General features: G+C 38.2%; 1 protein-coding gene across 4 annotated transcripts in view; it reads right to left on the bottom strand.

The window, feature by feature from the left end:
• LOC117165071 (peroxidase) overlaps window positions 1–12,195 on the bottom strand; it is a 34,013-nt gene that overhangs the window by 3,595 nt on the left and 18,223 nt on the right. For 3 of the 4 annotated variants that reach the window (XM_033348551.2, XM_033348540.2, XM_033348536.2), the window contains exons 2-12: window positions 11,505–11,648; window positions 10,085–10,403; window positions 7,691–7,908; window positions 3,613–3,789; window positions 2,962–3,158; window positions 2,705–2,882; window positions 2,228–2,570; window positions 985–1,141; window positions 676–849; window positions 304–502; window positions 110–215 (exon numbers count right to left, since the gene is read on the bottom strand). In XM_033348551.2, the coding sequence (XP_033204442.2) occupies window positions 110–215; window positions 304–502; window positions 676–849; window positions 985–1,141; window positions 2,228–2,570; window positions 2,705–2,882; window positions 2,962–3,158; window positions 3,613–3,789; window positions 7,691–7,908; window positions 10,085–10,403; window positions 11,505–11,637 (2,201 nt within the window). In that variant the 5' untranslated portion in view covers window positions 11,638–11,648. The remainder of the gene's footprint in view (window positions 1–109; window positions 216–303; window positions 503–675; window positions 850–984; window positions 1,142–2,227; window positions 2,571–2,704; window positions 2,883–2,961; window positions 3,159–3,612; window positions 3,790–7,690; window positions 7,909–10,084; window positions 10,404–11,504; window positions 11,649–12,195) is intronic. The other variant, XM_033348544.2, reaches the window with a different exon arrangement.

Below are 12,195 nucleotides of genomic sequence, written 5' to 3'. Positions count from 1 at the left end.
TCGAGCGTTGCACAAGCTAAACTCCAGACTTTGACAATATGTTATTCTTTTATGACACTATCCTGAACTCGTAAAATATACTTAGTAAAATAATTGGATATCAACTTACCCTGCTTGTGGTCGGAGGAATACATTCGGTTGCATTTCTGTGATGTTGTTACCATTATCGCAGAATATTCTTGCTAATGTTACATTGCGTATTTCTGCCAATTGTTCTGTAATGTAAATTTCAGCGCACTTAAAATTTGTCCTTTTATAATTATATTAAGCGTTAACGATGATTTTAGAAAAATGATTTCTTACCAACTGTGAAAGGTTGTGGCTGATTTGCAGAATCGTAGAAATATCTGTCGGTACGACGAGTTCTGGAAAATTGTTCGGAGATCAAACAACGGAAAGTTACACCTAATAATCCGTCCTCCGTTGGTCTCTCAGCCATACCACCAATGATAAGATCAACGTCATCTGGATGGGCGTAAATTGTGCGCAATTTCTTCGTCATCTGTTAACAGAATAAACAACAAATGTTTAAAAAGTTCAAGTAATTTAGAAGTTGAAATATTTCTTCCTTGTTTTCTTCTTTTCCCAAAAGATTTTATATTTAGAAAAATTTCATTAAATTTCATTAAGATAACGAATATATATGAAGCGTAAAAATTTTGTTGGCATATTTACCTCCATTGGAATGTAGTCTAGGAAATCATCGAAGCTCTTTGCAGCTGGAAGGCCGCAATATTTGCGGTAATGATTATATCCGGGTAAACCGTGATCACGACCACGCTGAATATCCAAGCTGATAGCATCTAAACCTAGGCTGTCCTGATTTGTAGCGAACAGTTTGCTTGTTACCTACAAAACACGAATAATTTGTTCTCATCGACTTCGTTTTGTACATTAAATTTTCGGCTTTGGATAGAATTTATATTTTATTGTTTTAAAATCGATGGTTAGATCGACTAGACTAGAGGAAGAGCGCATACTCACGTCTTCAATTATGCTGATATCCATCTTCTGACTGGACTGAGTAGCCATACCACGCAGTAAACCATCGAATATTTCATGCGACTCGATTATATTTGGTTTATAAAAATATTCCGCCAATGAAACTGTTTTGTTGATCTGACGTTTATTGTCTGTCAAGCTGTAACATAAAATCGTAAATAAAACCGTTAATATGCTCGTTATGTCTTGACTCTGATAAAATATTATTAGATTAAGTATTTAATGATCCTTTTATCTCCAACTAGTTCCTTATCGTTAACTAGCTACGTTTTCTTGTATTCACTATTTTCCTGTATCTACGTATCTGTGCAATAAACAATATAATCGCTTAACGAGTAGGACGTAGATCCCGCTACATTAGAATAACTAACGATGTTCGACCTTTCGCGGAGAGACGCGATCGCGAAGAAACGCGCCAACGAGAGTCGTAAATTCCCGTTACGATTTGATAATCGATGCCACGAATTGGTCGATCCCCTATTTCAGTTAGGATAATAGAGGTGGTTGAATCGATGATAACACTTACATAACGAATTAAAACACGCACTTAATTTCAACAACTTTGTAGGTGTAAGTAGTTACGCGTGGTGCGTGTAGATGTATTCTCAGCGAAGTGTATATAGTAAGTTAAACTGATGACTGATCAATGAACGGAAAACCGTCAAGAGATGGTGACTGATCTAAGTATGAAAAACCAGTGAAATTCGGTGACGATGTTGTCGCGGAGGAAAGTTCTTGATGGGTGTGTCTAGCGTAGGGGACTATCGGATTCGTTGATGACAATTTTGGACAGGAAAGCGAGGGCAACTGTCATTGCTTCTAATTGAATAAGAAAAATCAAATGGGGTACATTGCCCGTGGGTGGTATTGTACATGGGAAAACCGCTTTCCCGTGTTTTCTCGCAATGAACAATAAATCTAACGAATACTTCAACTTAAAAGATACTTGTGTGGTTTGAAGGACTTTAACTATAAAAATGCGAAGATTTATGATAAAGTCCTTAAGATTATTGAGGAGCCGCAATCTGGCAGCCATCTCGGTCGAGGTATGAGAGGTATGTGGTTTGTGTAGAGAGTCATCAGACGTAACGAATGATGAAACCTTTCAATTTCTTAACCGAAGCATAATATTTGTTCTTGGATTCATGGATCTGAATAATATAATCGGCATCGTACGAATGACGATTACACATTCGATTCATTTTAAAATACAATATCGACTCACCTAATCTTTCCTTGTAACAAGGAATTCATAAAACGCAGAGCTGCTGTCGCGACTTCGTTACTGACTGCTGGCTCATCCTCGGAGTTGTAGTTACGGCTGTAGCTATTTCCAACGGCGAGACCAATCGCCCGAGTGTATTTCTTGCCCAGTAATATCGGCAGCCACTCTTTATACGTGATATGCTGAATTTCAGCAATTACTATACGCCTGGCTTCCTGATACAGCGTCTCATCTGACCAGTGAGGATTCAGCTCGGCGAGCTTTCTGGCGATTCTGTTGTGTTCACGGTGCCAGATAGTGTGTATCGCAGCCAGTTGTGGATGCGTATTTACACGATTATCACCTATAACGAAGAAGTATTTTAGTAGTAGAAGTACTTTACAAAATATGTAGTTTCGTGACACGATCGATACTGATTGTACGAACGATTCGTTGTTATTTTTTATCGCAGATCGAATACAAAGTACGAATAATTACCAGAATCGTAACACCCATTCTTGCATTCTGAAGAGTTTTCAGCAATTGGCAAGAAATCGTGGTCGTTGCCCCTGTGAACGCGCAGCCGACCTCCTTCGAACTCACGAAGCTCGCGAGATTTCTTCAACGTAGAACCATAGATCGTAGAACCATCCAAGAAGTGACTCGCTTGATTCATCTATCATTGAAAATCACACTGTTGCATCTGGTACCTTCTAACGATTTATATACAGCATTTAATGGAAAAGTTAATTTACCTGTTCTATAGGTCCGAAAGTACAGTCTGACTTAAGGACCGGCAACGATCGCACGTAATTCATGCATCGTACGTAATGTTGGCCATAGACGGGATCTCGATCAGGTACTATAATCGCAGAACAATCAGGATGCATGTATCGAGGAGACAAGGCATTCCCGTCTGATCGACAGCATGAGATCGGTTTTCCCGACGATACTGTAAATAACAGTAAATCAAATGAGAACTTAAACGAATATTTTAGTTACAGTTATAGAAAATACATGCGTTTAGTCTGAGAGTTACAAATTTACCGTAACTAAGAATGTGTTGCAATTTTAAGATTAATAGAACATAATAGAATGAATATTAACATATAATACGTATTACGGTATTTTCAGTGCGGTATAAATTAATACATCGAGCTTATCGATTAATCTTATGTTAGTCTCGTTGATGCGAGGTACACCGCTTTGTAAATTTTTCCTACCGTTTTAAAACTCGATTTTCTAATCTTATAGAGCTACATGCTAGGTCTTAGGTCTTCATGCTCTTAAAATTACTTATGCACGAAGGAAATATTATTAAAATCTTCTTTCATCGTCTCTCGAATTTTATCATTTTTATCGTAATAAATATATTCTTCGTCTTAAATATCGTCTGAAACACTTACCCATCTTACGCATTGGAGTATACGAAATATCATTCGTGATAAATTGCGTCCATTGTACGACCGTCAACGTTCTGCTGACATCCGATTGATCGTTGGGTGTGGATAAAGCCACGCTTACGCTTCTAGCACCTGGCAGCGGCTTTCTCGTTTGTCCCATGCGTCTCGGTTCTTGAATTCCTGGTCGCCAAATGAAGCATTAGCCTCGCGTTTTTTCTCGCGATATGTCGTCAAATCGGAGTAATACCACAGTTACGTTTCGCAAAATGATGTTCGAATCTACCAACCGGCACCGATATCGTACAAATTTGCTCGTTTCTGAACGGTATCGATCGACGAACAACGAAGCCGAAACGATGAAATAGTTGCATTCGAGACATTACGATTACTCCGATTTCGACAAGGTTTTGCATGTGAGCTTCGCCTATGCATGTGAAAATAGTGTTCGTACAGCGCGAGAGCGAGAGACTGATTCGCGACTGGTTTAACAATGCCTGATTCTGTATACCGAAATCGAGCTTTCAAATCCCTGCATACGAGAATCCCAAGCCTAACCGCGCCTATAAAACCTGCCTCAACTTGCGACCAATTCGTCAGAGACCAATCAGTAGATGACATCATGGAGTCTTCTGTCTACCGATCTATTCAACGACAATTGCTTTTCAACCGCGAACCGTTTCACCAGAATGTTCGTTTTTTTCTTCGTTTTCGTTATCACGCACGTCCCAGCAGCCCTGATTGATCTCTGGATCTACTAAGATGCGGCAGCTCTCGCGCTGCAGAGCAACAGTACAAAATACTTGTCTTCTACTTATTTTGCTCGACATGACGTTCTGATGCGTTATCGACGAAAACACGCGCGCTGAGAACGAATTAAAAAAGAGAAACCGGCTCACATTCGATTCTCTGTTACGACTACTGATTCTTTAGTTTTGCTTATTTATTGTTCTTAGAACGATCACGTCGAGAACGCTCGCAGAAGGAATCAAGTGACTTATCTAGGTGATAGGCTGATGAAGGTGCCCAAGTGAGAAAATCAAACTGGGAGCGATCGTCTCAACGTCCTATCGTGCATTCTGTATACCGCGTATCTCTTAGCTCTTTGATGTCCGATACATCGTGTCCATATTCTTTACGTCTTTAGATAAAAACTTTGATAAATACCAAGATCGTCAACGATACGTTCAATATACTACGTTTCACCCTATCATAAGATCCTAGAACCGCGAATGACTCCCAATTCTCATTCGCTTGTCTCGGACACCTTTAACGAGACCCGTATACCGCAATCAACAGAAAATATTTGAACTAGTGTTACAATAATAAATATGATACATTATTAGGTATATCCGAATTAGATTACATACACATTCTACTGCTGGATAGAATCTCCCGACCGGGGCACCCTATTGTAGGCAGTATTATTCACTGCTACACTCAGGCATTTTATGCTCTATGTGCCTTATCGCACAACAACTGTAATGCAAATCACAGAATATAATTTGTTAAGCCAATCGACGAACGTTTTTTTTTTCTGTTTTCCATCCATTAGCGCCCAGGGATCAGAGAGTGTGTTCGTTTTCATATTTACATATACACAAATGAGATATAATATATAGATTCTTTAAGCTTTGCTTTGCGTCTGTCATCTGTGTGATAAATATGTATGGGTGTATGATTTTCCTGTTTCGTTGTTTGTGATCGTATATAATTGTGCAAGGTGTCATTGTGAGGACTAGGTGGGTTAGTGGGTCGAGGCTGGTAACTCGCGTGCACCACCACGCAATTTGTAACGATTTCCAGTCGTCAACAGGAAACGGTCGCCCGTTTTCCTTCGTTTCATCACAGAGTTTACCAATTTTTCGACTTTGCTCGACATCAACGGCCGACGAATGAAAGGAAGAGTTTTGAGAATGCAACGAACATGAGATGCGATGATACCATTCTACGTGTATCCTTGGTAAATGTAACGTGTCTTGTCTAAAAAGCGAGCAATTATGCAAGAAGCCTGTTTGAAACCGAAGTATAGTGACAGTCCTGCGGTCGATTGAAATTCAATTAATTGTGGCGGAATTTTTAATTCGCCCTAAGAATTATGTAAGAAATCCAGTGTAATGTCCAAGGTGTCCTAGAATTATCGTCGTAAAATTAATCAAAATTACTTATATGGAAATATAAGAGCAACGTCCTTGAATTATTCTGCAGAAACGCGTAACGGTGAAGGTTCGAGTACAGCGAAGCGAGATGCACAAGGTACTTCGCGTGTTTATACCACGTACGTCTCTCGTCTCTTCTTGGTAAGCCTCGAGAATTTATCGTATTACCGTTCCTGTTCGTGCTATTTTATTAGACGTTTATACTACCGCGACCCGACCGAAAATAGGGAAAATAACGAAGTTTACCACGCTACACGAAATGTTCAATATTGTAACGAATATGACAAAAGCGTAGACCTTTGGAAGAAGGAATTCTTTAGAAATTCTCGTACGCTTTGTACGTACGTTAACGCGTTCCAGAAATATGAAGTCACGCTCCGACTTTACCTCAAGTTTTGACTACTCTTCTTCTTCTAACAACACGCATACAAGCTACCTCCCTTAGACATATAGATATCGCTAACGATACGACAAATGTTTCAGACACAAGCTAAACGAGTTTAAAATAATTTTTGCTAAATTAAAAATTTAAAATTAGAATAATAGTTGCGTGGAGAATATACAACGACATTGTGCACGCGTAAAAGAAACTTTACTCGAGTGTAACAGCCAAAATTGTAAGTTTCCGTACATATTTTGTCTACGCGAATAAAAGAATCAGTCGTTGAAAGCTTCATTAATCCAAAGTATAATTTTCTTCGCAAATTCTACCGAAACAGCGATTTTTGTCCGTAAAATATTCAGTTTCCGAACGCATTTGCAGAAAACAGTTTGCTCGGCAGAAATTGCTTGAAGCGAAGCGTTCGCGCGTAATCTTTTATTGCTTTCTTGCAGTATCGTGCAATTTGTCAGCGTTATATGTATATGTTGATAACTACCGAAGTACCGAACATACAATTTGTGTATTATTGCACGACATTTCTAATTTGTTTATACGTATGACTGTACCGATGTAAACCGAAAGTCAAGTCGATAGGCAGACAGAAATAAAGATATACCAAAACATTTCTAGGACACCATGTACACGTTCCAGCGTTACAGCCAAATTGCACAGTTTCGTCTTCTTCATGGACGTTCGTAAAGACGATCAGATATGCGGCACGTACACAGGGACCGATACATCCCACGACGCAACAGATGAAAGTGATACATTCCGCAAGACGAAAGATGAAAATGCCACATTTCGCAAACACAAAAGATGAAAACGACACATCCCACGTCGCAAGATGCGTGTCCAGCTTATATAATATGTATACTTGGCTAACTGCATCTCGCATTTATGCAGACAAATACTACTCCGTTTCGTTGGTAAGTTTAATGGAAGCGACTGCGCATCGCGTACCATTGGAAAACGTGGTGGAAGGTATTCTTGGATCGTCGGCCGTTTCGACGCATACCAGATACAAAATGAGATCGTTTCTCGAAGAATCTACCACGAGAAATCCGGCAACGAGAAGAAACGATCACATAGATAGACGACAGAGGAATCAGGACGGATGCGTGAGAGGAGAAGAAGGAAGCGCCAAGCGACCAGAGGCTGCAAATAATTGTACCATTATTATTCCACACAAATAGGCCACGAAACACGGTATGGTGAAGCCAAAATATATCTCGAACTGTTCTTTTGTCTATTTCCGTTTATCTCGTCCGTTCGAAAGCCCGAGCAGCGTACGAATGTTAAAGACAAGAGAAAAGGACGCGTGTCGCGCTAATAACCGAAATCGTGAGAGCCAATCGAAAAACCGACGATTTAAACAGGGCCGACGTAACAATTCGAACGTAGCGGCGATCGCGATCGTACGAAATTCTCGCGACTTTCCATCGCACAAAATGGGGACTATGTATAACGAAATATGATAGACAAGTCCTTCTATTTCTTTTTTTTTTTTCTCTATTGATAGTCACATGGTAGGAAAAATCCTTACCATCAAAATATTGGGGGAAGAGAATTCTGGTGTACGCGGTCATCGCACTACCCCAGCTTGGATTTTCGACGTTGTTGCAAGCACCGTCGATGCTTCGGTACTTGGCCGTGAGATCGCAAATCGGGTGTCGCAACGTCGGACAAGCTGAGTCCAACGAAGTCCCCTGAAGCGACAGCGTTGATATGTAACGAGCGCAATCATCTTTCTCCAAACCAAATCTGTAACAAACGCCAGTTGTTTCTTATAAATATATTAAGTACGCGGTAGTAGAATGTGGACAAACGTCCACGGACTTGTTTACTATCCGTCATAATAACATGCTATTAAACCAGATATTATCATCTATAATTTATAGAATGCTTAAGGTATTACCATTATTGATCTTTGTAATAAGACAGACAACGTTCTATCGAAGATTTCGTACTTCAGAGGTATGTTGTGGTAATATTCAGACGAATTCTTGCGAGCTTGATATTATAACGATACGTAATACATTAACCCTTTGCGATCCTACGTCGAGCCAAATTCGATATTCTATTTCGTTCGATTTTAATTATAATTTAACATAGAGAGCGAACCCTTAATCCTTACGTGTCGTGAATTAACTAGACAATTGAGGCAAAACTTGAAATGCAATTTGGATCACAAAGGGGTAAAGACGTGTAAATTACTACATTAAAGATAGTTCTTCACTCACAAGAATTGGATTCACTCGGCGAGAATAAGTTTTAAACTTTATATCAGAGTACATCGAGTATCTTAATCGATATAGCATGTGACAATTTTCTTGCAAACTAATAATGTTGATCGTAAAAAGGCCAAGGTATTTAACCCCTGCTTGAATTCTCCCGTTAATGTGACGTTCAAGTACATAGAGATTTACTTGAAACGTTTCATATTACATGGAATAAAAATAGAAATAAATTTTTGTTGGCAACTCCCATTTTCATATTTTTCTTGAATTGCAATTAAATCTCCTCTCGTTCGTTGCATTCAAAGAAAATATGTTTAAGGACAAAATTACACCTGCATCTTCTTAAAATCAATGTTCACGTTAATATGCATCGTATAAAGATCAGCGATGTTAGGTGAATTTACAATAATAAGATTAAAAGTGCACGAAAAATTGAGAGAAAGGTGAATGTTCTGCTGATATTCAAATTAAAAAGTATTTGCAGTCATAGCTATTCCAATTCTCTTTAAAGATGAAGAATGGACTGCTGTTGGGAGTTCAGAAGATGGTTTCAATTGGTTTGTTCGTTCAAAACCATCTTCTGATATCTCGACAGTAAACAACTTTCCAAATGATCTTTTTATTGTGCAAAAAGGCATTCTTATTAATCCAACGTTGCAAGCAGAGTATCAAAATAAAATAAGACTCGGATTAATAGTTTAATAGCAAATACAACGAGAACTTTCGTTAGAAGACCAAGCGATAAACGATACAAATTTACAAGTATTTTGTTAATAGTTTTCAATAGAAAAATTGTAGCGAGATATTTAAATCTAAATTCTTCGATTGTACTAAGAAGAATTCATATCTTTAGCTTTTACACCACTTGGTATTGCACCGTTTCGATAGTAATAGAAATTACGATAGTAATACTTGATTTGATCGTATTATGACGTGAAAATACGATACAGGAAGATACAATGTTATTTATTTACTCGGACTATGTAACTAAAATAAAAAATTATTTTAAGATATCCCACTGGACTTATTTCGATCTCAGACTATGGTGTATAGAATATGTTATGTTTACTTTGCATCCCAGATAATGGGTATGTATTCAATGAAATGAAATGCAAACAATTACCGTACACAGATAGCAGAGTAAAATTCAATATTCGATAAACCATTGTATACCATACGTATATACCAAGTGTTCAAACAGTACGAAACCATTTTCCTTCTAAAAATAATCTTCCTTTTGCACAATTTCCTCCTTTTTCCAGATAATATAGCAAATACAGTGATTCCTTACGAAGGAAATCCACTTTAACGAAAGGTTCAGCGTTGAAAAGTAAGGAGCAGCGGATATAATGGCTGAAGGCAAAAAATAAGTTTAACGTGTTTGAAAAAATTCAGAGATTGAAACAGCGATATAAAATTTCAGCTCCAACTAAACGTCCTACGCAACCACTTGACCCGAACCTCGTTCGGAAAATCTGCGGAAGATCGACTCGTCGTGGTCCTACCTTTCAAACTGCCAAAGGCCTCGACTGATCGGTAGACACTGAACGAGGACAAAGCCGTGATTTATTTAGAGGGAACGTTTCAAACACTTTTCAACGCTGAATTCATGCACAAGTGGTCTTTCACCAGTAACGAAACATCCTGCGGAGTCGTAACAGTCAATCGAAAGGAGTTTTGACCTAAGAGGTGTATGTTACCTGCGACAGTTCTGATGAAGGAGATAGGACGAAGCTTTCATCGCCACAATGGCGTCGAGGCCTCTCTCGAAAGCATCCTCGGAAGGATATGAATCAAGGAATTGTTTTCCAGCCGGCGTGTGAGCCATCAATTCGACGCCAGCATTCGCGATATTCCTTTCGAGGGTGCTCATACGATCGATCAAGCTTTGCGCGAAAGTGATCGAGTTGTTCAAGACCGCCTCGTCAATGTGAGGGTAACGTCGATTATGGAAACGACCTGTGTCTACGACGCCGCCCTCGTAAGGGTCGTTCGACATCGGCAAACCTGAAAGGATACCTTTAAAAACGTCGGTGAAATGGGTTCAGTCAATTCAACTGTGTTGGTCGCGACTTAACGGGTTGAAGCTTTAATTTAAGATGCAAGATTTTCAACGAATTTCTTATCGAATACACGTAAGGAGGAAAAGTACATTATATATTTCTCCTGTGTTTTTTCTTTTTCTGCAGAATTTTGCAAATATAATAAACTACGTAGGTGTAATCGTTAGAGAGGCTGTTTATGTTCTGATAATATTTACGTGTGGCATGATCGTGTATCTTCTTTTTTGTAATCGTGAAGAGATCTAATGTAGAAGATACGAACGGTACAGAAAGAATTATTTGTTGATAAAATATTGTATTACATAAAAAAGATTGGAATAACGAAGTTGAGTAATCTTTAATTTTTCAAAGGTTTTCCAAATAATTAACATTTAGACGTATAGACTATAGAACACGTATAAATTGATCTCCTGACGTAACTTTTATGTATAGACTCGATAGAATCTCAAAACTGTAAAACACGGACATAATTTACTGTGATTATTGCGTTCATTATATATTTGTTTAGAAATAGAGTAGAAGGATAGAATCGTTATTTGTTAAAATGCTTATAAATTTATTTTAAAAAGAAAGTCCATTAAAGCCAATAAAAAGCGTTGCAACTGCTCGATAATAGTAACTTCGTAAATGCATATTAAAACACCATAGGTAGTTTTATATAAAAAAAATTATGAAGACAATGGTTAAAAATGTTTAAGTATTAAATTTAATGTACGTTGAACTAAACATTTGTCTGTAATAAGTGATCTTACCTAAAAATCAAATATTTGATCAAACAGCAATAGCTGTAAAATTATGAAATACAACTCTGTACTTATGTTTCGATAATGTTTAAAAAATGCAATTCACAACAGCATTGATCAATTTTGTTAAAATATATTTACAAGGCATTCGCCTATGGGCTTAGGTGGGCTCTAAGTATAGTCGTACTGTTCGACGTTGGCGATAATCGAGGACAAAATTCACCACCGAAGGTATTGGTTACTCGATCAGAGGATCAAAATTTTCTTCGTCGACGAAAAGAACAAAAGGTAGAAAAAAACTGTGGACGACCTACCTGTGTAACTGGCAAGGTAGTTCTGCACAGACATCGGCAATTTATAGGCACCGATCGCGTGCGAATTCCCAAGGAATCCCATGGTTTGCAGAGAGACCCAGAGAATCGCCAAGGTAGCCACGGAACCCGCCATTAGTCCTCCAGCTGCACAGAACCAAACGATCTTTCGTTATTTATTTGCTGCAAAAACTTCTTGACCGATGATTCAACGCATATACGATCGTATTTACAAAACTAACTGAAAACACTGCTTTTTTTTTATTGCGAAAATACGTTGCAAAATGGTCAGTCGAGTAATTTCGTGCAACAGGGTGTTTACATTTAGACCAATAAATCTCGTTTATTGGAATAGCTTAATAGTTTAAGGTTCGTTGTAGAGATTAATTGATCGATTGGTTGAAACGGCTCTGGCAAATTGCCGTTCTTATGAGATTGTCACTGTCCAGTTCTTCTGTATTTCGTAGACGTGATTCGATTGAACGTATACTTTCAGCTTGACAATCGTATGTTGAGATTGCGCGCAGATATTTTTTATATACGCGATATAAAGACCAATGTCGTCAAAAGTTAATTGAATTCGCAAAATATATTAATAACTACAGTTTTAGAAATTACTTACTTCGTTTCCCTTTTCTTTTTTGTTTAAGATAAGGAAATGAAGATTGAAGGGGCATTGACGTCATTGATAGTG

This window comes from Bombus vancouverensis, chromosome 13 (assembly GCF_051014615.1).
Source record: "Bombus vancouverensis nearcticus chromosome 13, iyBomVanc1_principal, whole genome shotgun sequence".
Classification (NCBI taxonomy): Eukaryota; Metazoa; Arthropoda; class Insecta; order Hymenoptera; family Apidae; genus Bombus; species Bombus vancouverensis.
The sequence above is the reverse complement of the archived record's forward strand: the minus strand, read 5'-3'. Positions and strand labels throughout refer to the sequence as shown.